General features: G+C 40.4%; 1 protein-coding gene across 1 annotated transcript; it reads right to left on the reverse strand.

Annotated features, from left to right (window-relative positions):
- Positions 1–5,097: 5,097 nt before the first annotated feature.
- LOC138905742 (uncharacterized) lies at positions 5,098–5,958 on the reverse strand. Its single transcript, XM_070194263.1, has 2 exons — positions 5,494–5,958; positions 5,098–5,379 (listed from the first exon to the last, which is right to left on the reverse strand). Exons 1-2 carry the CDS (start codon positions 5,956–5,958, stop codon positions 5,098–5,100), a joined length of 747 nt encoding a protein of 248 aa, XP_070050364.1.
- Positions 5,959–10,322: the final 4,364 nt, after the last annotated feature.

The following is a 10,322-nucleotide window of genomic DNA, read 5'->3' on the forward strand; positions in this document are numbered from 1 at the left end:
TCAGATAGTAAATGTAAACATTCAGGTTTTGGACACAATAGACTGATTTACTAAAGAAAGTACAAAGTATGCAGATGAAGCATATTCAAATAATAGAATTGACATTTTAAGTGGAACTAAACACTAAAGAGATGCTAACAAGTGCAAAGGCCACACACAGCAGTAGTTCAGAACACATTGGCTAAACGAATTTAAGAGAATCTAAATTGCTCAATTTAGGGAAATGCATGTTTCAGAGTAGCCACATTATGTGAAATTAAATGCTAATAAGACCTAAACTGAAGTAAAGCTAGTAGAATTGCACACAAGGGCAGTCCAGAAATATATTAAGCTATGAATTTTAGAAGTGAGAATGTATGCGAATCACAGACACATAAGAATGAAATTGTAGAAGTCCAGTAACTTACCAGTTACACGAATAACAGTAAAGAGCAAAAATTCCACAAGAACCTAGAATCTCAATGCATCAAAGTTCCCAGGAGCTTCGAAAGAGCTCCGGGCAAAGCTCGCACCAAGAGAAGGTTGAATAATAGAGTCTTAGTGGCATTGTCTTTCAGCCGGCCAAAAATAGAATACATAACAAGAGAATAACATAACAAAGCCTCAATCTTTAGTGAAAAAATATCGATTCTAGTCTGTCCTAAAAGGGGGATGGGGAGGGGTGTATATAGCAGTAAAAATTGAACGAACAAACAATGAAACAAAATAAATCAATCATAGAATAAGGAAAGAAGGTATGCAAAATCATTTCAAAATTAATTTTGGAGAGAAATCCGATAAACCCTAGTTTTTTTTTAGGAAAGTGTAAATCGCAGAAATTCAAACGAAATCGGACTCACATAATACAAATTTGAAAGTATGTAGACAAAACAGTGCTCAAAATCAAATATTTGAACCCTTTTTTGTTCGATTTCGGAGATTATTTCTTGCCATGTTTAGTCAAGCACTTAGGTAACACCACAAACGGACAACAAGTAGTGAGAGGAGACCAATAAGGTAAGTGAATCAGTGATTAATTTTATTTTAGAGCCGGATTTGGAAAAGTTGAGTGATATAGCGGCTAGGGTTTCTCAGAGAAGAAGAGAGAGCAGAGAGGATTTAGGGGCGGCGGGTTAAGAGAAAATGATAGGGTTTGGGCGGGTTTGGTTAATTAAAGAAGGAGAGTGAACGAAGGCCGTTGATCTTGAGAAATCAACGGCTGGAATTCAAAAACAAACGGGGCGAGTCATAAAAACGGGCACCGACCGGGTATTATACAAGGGTCGCCTGATTTGATCTTGGGGTCTATTGGGCTAAGGATATTGGGCCAATTTGGTTCAAAAATTAGTTTAAAGCTAGGCTATTATTTAAATACACAAAAATAATTTATAAAAATGCTTGACAAATAAGTAAAAATATTATACACTGAAATGCTTAAAAATAATAACTTTGTATTATAAAAATATAAATTGCTAGTTTGACACAAATAATATAAATAAAGAGCATTTATGTACATATATAGGCTATTACTGCAAAATTACGCAAATAGCTTAAAATATTAATGAAATTACATAACATAAAGTAAAATATTTGAAACATGTATTATAGGTGCAAAACTAATAACTTTAGGTAGTTAAGTCATCATAAAATCATTTGAAGGAGTAATTAATAAATATTCAAGCAATTTAAATACAGAAAAATTAATTTTAAAGCTCTAAAAATTATAGAAAATTATAGAAAAATGATTGTATAGATTTGTAAACTAAATAATTATATAAAAATAATATTTTGAAAGTATATATATTTTGAGAAAATATGAGGGCAAAATTGGGTATCAACAGCTGCCCCTCTTTACCCGAAAATGATGAAAGAGTTGTCGGGTAGAGAAAATGATGGCCGATTTTGACTGAATGAGGTGATTTGAAAAAATGGAGGCCGAACCCTGGTTTCTGAGTTGCCTACATATCCCTGGTGTTACGGGAATCAGGTCGTGTGTAGTTCTAGATCCAACGGTGAACTGAACCAATGGAGTTGTTATAGGAATGGTCGCATGCTTCGAAAAAGGTTCTTTTGGGGTAGGACATTATCGGATGAATTTATGCGGAGTCATCGATGTGAATCTGAAATATTATGGATGTATCACTGATCAAATATCTGAACGATCATAGAGTAAAAGGCAGGTAATTGATGGTAGTCGGTTATGTTTGAAACAATTGCAGGATGCGAACGTTGTGAACGGAAACCGGAGCGAAGATTGCTCCCGTCAGGAGAACGGTTACTTCCTGGATTACCTGCAAAACTTGAAACACGATGCATGTAAGTATATATGGATTATTGCGAGAATTTAAACATGATGCAGATTCCCTTCAGACCATGAGGGTTGTATTTGGACAGTGAGGATGGTGTCCTTAGACCATGACGTCCTGGGACATGAATCATGTGATAAGGGATTCACAGGCCATGAAATGATGTCCTCGGGCCATGATAACGGTGTTTTCGAACCATGACGCCTTTGAATAATGATGTGCACTTTTAAGAGATCCTCGGGCCATGGAATGGTGTCTTCCGGCTATGAGGATGATGCCTTCATACCATGACGCCTTTGGACAAAATGATGATATTTCAGCCTATGAAATGCAAAATATGATGTTTAGCCGTATGCGAAGATGAGACAAGACAAGGCTTAGTCTTGGGTAAGATAAGGGCAATGCTTAGCCCTGGGTGAGTAGGGGATAATGCTAGGTCTTAGATGGCATAATGGAGATAGCATTTAATCACGAGGAAAAGGCAGTGCTTAGCCTTATGGAATTAGGGAGGCAATGCTTAGTCTCATGCAGGAAGATGAGACAATGCTTAGTCTCATGCAAGTAAGGGAAGCAGTGCTTAGCTTCATGCAGGAAAGGCAATGCTTAACCTTATGCAATTAAGGAGGCAGGGCTTGGCCTCATGCAAATAGGGAGGCATGGCTTAGCCTCATGCAAATAGGAGACAATGCTTAGTCTCATGCAAAGAATGGCAGTGCTTAGCCTTATGCAGTTAAGGAGGCAGTGCTTAGCCTCATGCAAATAAGAGACGATGCTTAGTCTCATGCAAAGAAAGGCAATGCTTAGCCTTATGCAGTTAAGGAGGCAATGCTTAGCCTCGTGAAAATAGGAGACAATGCTTAGTCTCATGCGGAAAAAGCAATACTTAGCCTTATGCAATTAGGGAGGCAATTCTTAGCCTCATGCAAATAGGAGACACTGCTTAGTCTCATGGGAAAAAGGCAATACTTAGCTTTATGCAGTTAAGGAGGCAATGCTTAGCCTCATGAAAATAGGAGACACTGCTTAGTCTCATGTAAAGAAAGGCGATGCTTAGCCTTATGCAAGAAAACGATGAGTGATAGTGAGAAAGTAGAGTATTTCTTAGCTGGAGATGCTTGTGATAGATAATTTGTTGTCTTGAAGGTAGTGACCTGATATGTCTGCAGATAATGTTGTCTTACTGTGCCTGCATCCAAAGAAAGATTGTGAGTTTTGTGGGGGAAGGTTGGTCTGTGCTTTCACCTTCTTGCTTTGCTTTTGCTCATGTCTTGAGATCCTGTTTAAGTTACCTTGGGCAGCATCTGGCTGTTATAGAAATAAAAAATTTTCGAAGAATATGCATGCATTTGATGAGTGTAGTTATTTGAAATATGACAGTATGCAATATTAAGTAATCTAGATGAGCCAATGACTGTGACATTTTTCAGAGACATTACGACCTCCTTGCTTTAGAATTTTGAGAGTCCTCCTCAAAATTATGCCCCAGTTTAAAAATAATCCTTTGACTGTTCTACTTTTGATGAAGTAGGCTAGACTAGCTTTAGAATTTTGAGGGTCCTCAAAATTCTACCCAGTTTTTGACCATGGCAAAAATGAAGATTTCATTAAGATATGACCGAACCCACAGGGTTGCCTACGTATCCCCTCTTAAACGGGAATCAGGTCAAGTGTAGTTCAGTTACATCAGATGAAGAAATGTAAACAGTCTAAACATAATATCTCTTGACTGCGTCTGAGTTGATAGATTTTGGCCAAATTTCTCCGTCCATTTCTGCAAGTATGAGTGCTCCTCTTGTTAGTACTCTGTGAACCATGTAGGGCCCTTGCCAATTGGGTAAAAATTTCTCTTTGGCTTCATCTTGATGCGGGAAGATCCGCTTTAGCACCAACTGACCAGGTGTGAATTGTCTAGGCCTGACCCTTTTGTTGAAAGCTCTGGACATTCTATTCTGGTAGAGTTGACCGTGACATACCGCATTCATTCTTTTCCCATCAATGAGAGCCAGTTTTTCATAGCGACTTCGTATCCATTCTGCATCACTGAGTTCAGCCTCTTATATGATTCTCAAAGAAGGAATTTCTACTTCGGCGGGAATAACAGCTTCAGTACCATAGACCATCAAATAAGGAGTTGCCCCGGTTGATGTACGAACCGTGGTACGATATCCAAGTAGGGCAAATTGTAGCTTCTCGTGCCATTGTTTGTGATTATCTACCATATTCCTTAATATCTTCTTGATGTTCTTATTGGCGGCTTCCACAACTCCATTCATTTGCGGCATGTATGCTGTGGACTTCTTATACTTGATCTTGAAGGTTTCACACATGGATATCATCAAATTACTGTTAAGGTTGGCGGCATTGTCGGTGATAATTGATTCCGGCACCCCGAACCGACAAACAATATGATCCCTAACAAAATCTACGACGGCCTTCTTAGTTACAGCCTTGTAAGATGCGGCTTCAACCCATTTTGTGAAATAATCTATGGCCACTAGAATGAACATGTGCCCATTTGAAGCGGCGGATTCGATTGGACCAATGACATCCATCCCCCAAGCAGAGAAAGGTCAAGGTGCACTTGTTGCATTGAGTTCATTGGGTGGCACTCATATCATATCAGCATGTACTTGGCATTGATGACACTTTTGGACAAACCTGATGCAGTCTGTTTCCATAGTCATCCAAAAATATCCTGCTCTTAATATCTTCTTAGCTAAGACAAAGTCATTCATGTGCGGTCCACAAGTTCCGACATGTATCTCTTCGAGCAATTTGGATGCTTTCTTAGCGTCGACACACCGTAATAATCTTAGATCTGGAGTCCTTCTGTACAAAATTCCTCCGCTTTGGAAGAAATGTTCGATAATCTTCGGAGTGTGCGTTTCTGAGTATTATTTGAGTGCTCCGGGTACTCTCTTTTTGCCAAATATTCTTTGATGTCGTGGAACCATGGATTTCCATCCATTTCCTCTTCAACATGAGCACAATAAGCTGGTTGATTATGAATCCCTACTGGTATAGGATCGATAAAATTCTTCTCTGGGTGTTGTATCATGGAAGATAAAGTGGCCAGTGCATCTGCGAACTCATTCTGGAGTCTCGGAACATGTTTGAACTCTATTTTTGTAAATCTCTTCATCAACTCTTGTACATAGTACAAATATGGTAATATCTTGGTATTCTTTGTAGCCCATTCTCCTAGAACCTGATGTACCAAAAGGTTTGAATCTCCAATTACCAGCAATTCCTGAACGTTTATGTCGATGGCTAACCTGAGTCCTAAGATGTAGGCCTCGTATTCTGCCATGTTGTTAGTACATGGAAACCTGAGTTTTGCGGATACTGGATAGTGTTGATCCGTTTCTGACATAAAAACTTCTCCAATACCCACTCCTTTGAAATTTGCAGCCCCATCAAAGAACATTCTCCAACCATCATAGGCTTCGGTGATATCTTCTCCTTCGAATGATACATCTTCATCGGGAAAATACGTTTTCAGTGGTTCGTATTTTCCATCTATAGGATTTTCTGCCAGATGATCCGTCAATACTTTCCCTTTGACCGCCTTCTGAGTTACATAGATAATGTCGAACTCACTCAGTAGTATCTGCCATTTTTCTAACTTCCCCGAAGGCATAGGTTTCTGGAATATGTATTTTAGCGGATCCATCCTTGATATGAGATATATGGTGTAGGCACAAAAGTAGTGCCTCAACCTTTGAGCTATCCATGTCAAAGCATAGCAGGTGCGTTCCAGCAAAGAATACCGTGCTTCGTAGGGTGTGAACTTCTTACTCATATAGTATATGGCCTGCTCCTTTCTTCCCATCTCATCGTGTTGTCCCAAGACACAACCGAAAACCCCATCTAGTATAGATAGATAGAGTAGTAGAGATTTCCCAAGTTCCGGTGGGACCAGAACAGGTGGTTTGGATAAATATTACTTGATCTTGTCAAAGGCTTTTTGGCATTCTTCAGTCCAACTTGTTGCAGCGTCTTTCTTCAACATTTTGAAAATAGGTTCACAGATCACAGTTGATTGTGCTATGAAACGGCTGATGTAATTGAGACACCCTAAGAAATTCATCACATCTTTCTTGTTCTTCTGAGGTGGCAAGTCCTGGATAGCTTTGACCTTTGACGAGTCCAATCAATCCCTCGGCGGCTAATGATGAATCCTAGCAATTTTTCGGTAGGGACTCCGAAGGCATACTTTGCAGGATTCAGTTTCAGATTGTACCTTCAAAGCCGATTAAAATATTTCCTCAAATCCGCTATGTGATATGTACCCTTTTTAGATTTGATGATGACGTCGTCCACGTACACCTTTATCTCCTTATGTATCATGTCATGGAAAATGGTTGTCATGGCCCTCATATAAGTGGCTCCAGCATTCTTTAGGCCAAACGGCATCATTTTGTAACTCCCCATGGTATAGTAAAGGTTGTCTTTTCGGCATCCTCTTCATTCATCCAGATCTGATGATATCCCGTGAAGCAATCCACAAAGGATTGAAGTTTATGCTTGTCACAGTTTTCAATCAGTATGTGTATATTGGGCAAAGGGAAATCATCTTTGGGACTTGCTCTGTTTAGATCCCGATAGTCGACAAACACTCTGACCTTCCCATCTATTTTTGGAACTGGCACAATGTTAGCCAACCAGGTCGGATATTCAACCACTCTGAGAACTTGGCTTTGATTTGCTTGGTGACTTCCTCTTTTATTTTCAAACTCATATTTGGCTTGAACTTTCTGAGTTTCTACTTTACCGGTGGACACATAGGGTCGGTAGGTAGTTTATGAGCCACTATGGACGTGCTCAAACAGGTCATATCATCATAGGACCATGTAAAAATATCCTCATACTCTTTCAAAAACTGGATGTATTCTTCTCTGACGGCGACAAATGAATGCTTACACACATTTCCTTGACTGTTTCGGAGTCTCCCAAATTAACTGTTTCAATCTCATCCATATTGGACTTAGGCTTGTTTTCAAAATTTTCCACTTCTCTGACAATTTCCTCGGGTATTATATCCTCTTCCAGATCCTCTAAATCACTATCCTTATGTTGCATTATCTCATTACATGTCACAGTCGTAGGTTTATCAAGATAAGTAATAATAACACTGTAGAGAGAGAAAATGTAAGGGATAATAATAAATACTAAAAATAGCAATCCATTGATAAAGATTTAAAACGTCAAACAAGTGCAGTTCGTTGATTCGAGCAATTATTTCAAAGCAAAATATGCTTAAAATAAAATATTGAAAATGTCTTAGATTCTCATAAAATTGCTTTCGAAAAAATAAATGATGCTAATTGCCAGGCTACCCAGGAACTCGACGGGCCCTTGATGGTGCAGCAGTCCAGTTCTTGAGAACAGCTCCCTTCTGCACGGTCTGAATAATAAGGCCTTCCTCCTCCTCCTCCTCCTCCTTAACTATCGCATTGCAATCCATGTCTTCATCATCCAGAAACAAATTCCTTATGCCGGCTAAAACTTTATCTTCTTCAGACCCCCACATCATGTCAGCTTGATGAAATAACTGGTGTAAATGTGGTACTGGTTGTTCTAGAGGGTAATAAGGACCACGCCATGGTGGCGACCAATTCTGACACTCTTTCCAGGTGTATTCATACCCAGGCCCAAAAGTTGTGCCATGACGATTTAGCTATATCGGTTTGGTGATCCCCTGGAGATTCTTGCCGAAACCCTTGCCAGGTTCATACCTTGTCCATGACAATATGCTTTCTTTCTTACTGCTCCACCATTTGTCTTTCTCAATTGTGTTGACGCGCTCGATGCGATGGTATGTTTCTCCACCCAATTTCCTCCTATTCTCGATGACCGGAATAGTCTGATTGGTATAAATGGGATTACTTCTGTCTCCATGGATAATCACTTCCTAATGGTTCCACTCAAACTTCACGGCCTAATTTAGAGTAGAAGCTACGGCCCCCAGCGGCATGTATCCAAGGTCGTCCCAACAATAGGCTGTAGGTAGTAGATATGTCCAACACTTGAAACTCGATATCAAACCAGGTTGGGCCCATCTGTAGGCTGGGGTTTGTCTCCCCAATTGTGGCCCTTTGAGACCCAAATGCTTTCACATTCATACTTCCTGCTCGTATCTCATATAGGCCTTTACCCAATCTTTTTAGAGTAGTTATTGGACATATGTTGAGACTCGAACCCCCATCTATCAGGACTCTGGCAATGAATTTGTCCTCAAACTGCATTGTGATATGAAGTGCTCTGTTATGACTTAGTCCTTCCGGTGGTAGCTCGTCTTCATGAAAAGTGACCTTGTGGCTTTCCAACACTTGCCCTACCATGTTGGCCATTTCTCCACTGGTGATGTTATTGGGTAAATAGGCTTCATTCAACACCTTCATTAGGGCATTCCTATGTGCCTAGGAGTTTTGCAGCAATGATAAAATGGATATTTGAGCAGGGGTTTTGTTCAGATGATCAACCACAGAATATTCTCTTGCTTGCACCTTTCTCCAAAGGTCATCCGGGCCAGTCTCAATGACAGGCGGCTTAGATGCAACTTCTTTGCTCGTTCCTCCCAATGCTTGGGTGTATAAACCCTACCGGTTCTGGTCATGCCTTGCGCTGCACCTGTTTCTTCCATTTTTGCTTTTCCTTTCCTTCTTGCTTCCACAACATAATCCCATGGTATAGAATTAGACTTATAAGATGGCGTAGGTGCTACCATCACGGTGAAGAGTGTTGTTACTTCAGCCTCAAGCAGAGTAGGTGTGGCTACCTAAACTTCAATTAGTGTCTGAGTTTGTACCACGATAGGTGTGAGAGTGACTGGAGATGTTTTAGGATTATCCCCTTCTCGAATGAGTCCAATTGACCATTCCAAGTCCCATTCTTAATTGGTCTCCATCACGTTTACCCCTTCACCCTTGTGATCCGGGAGAAGATTGTTACGGACATTGGGTGCAGCCTCATTTGCCTGTATGACTTTGGTGTCAATTAATGTCTGAATCTTATCCTTCAAAGTACGACACTCATCAATAGTATGACCCTTCATGCCTGAGTGATAGGCATATGTCTTATTTGGGTTAATCCACTGGGAAGAGTTTTCCATAGCAACAACGAAAATGGGAGTGACATAACCGGTAGCCTTTAGCCTCTCGTATAGTTGGTCTATAGGTTCAGCAATTAGAGTGTATTGTCTGGGTGGTCTGCGGTCAAAATTTGGTCTTGGGTTTTGGTAATTTTGGCGGGCTGGTGGTGAGTGGTAGTATGCTAGTTGGGTGTTATAGGTATGGTAAGTGGCGGCAGGTTATTGGTATCTGGGAGGTGAAGGCTGATATGTGGGTGGAGGTGTTTGGTATGTGAGAGGAGACTTTGGGCCTTGGGCTACCATTACTGCACCCACTTCTTTCTTCTTGGAGATACCTCGTGACTGCAAAGCTTTATTTGTGGCTTGGAGTGCTTCAAAGTTTTCACCATTCCGCTTTTGATCCCTTCTTCTATTCTTTCTCCCAACTTGATGATATCAGAAAATATATGGTTTTCAATAACCATCAATCTTTCATAGTATTGCGGGTCCTGAGCTCTGACGAAGAGCTTATTCATCGGTTTTTCTTCAAGTGCCGGCCTTACTTTTGCGGCTTCAGACCTCCACCGAGTAGCACACTCGCGGAAAGTTTTTGTTAGTTTCTTCTTGATATTCTAAATGTAGAAAACATCTGGTGCGTTTTCTGTGTTAAACCTGAACCGATCCATGAAATCCGACGCCATGCTCACCTAATTAACCCACTTCTTTGGGTTCTGAATGATGTACCAAGACAAGGCGTCTCCGATGAGGCTCCTCATGAATAGCTTCATACGGATTCGTTCATCCTTGCCAACCCCTACAAGTTTGTCACAATACGTTCTCTAATGCACCTTTGGATCACCAGTTCTGTCGAACGTTTCGAACTTAGGAGGTGTGTAACCCTCTGGCAGTTCTACATCTGATTGAATACACAAATCCTCATAATTCAAACCTTCAATGCCTTTTCC

Source organism: Nicotiana tomentosiformis, chromosome 2 (assembly GCF_000390325.3).
Source record: "Nicotiana tomentosiformis chromosome 2, ASM39032v3, whole genome shotgun sequence".
Classification (NCBI taxonomy): domain Eukaryota; kingdom Viridiplantae; phylum Streptophyta; class Magnoliopsida; order Solanales; family Solanaceae; genus Nicotiana; species Nicotiana tomentosiformis.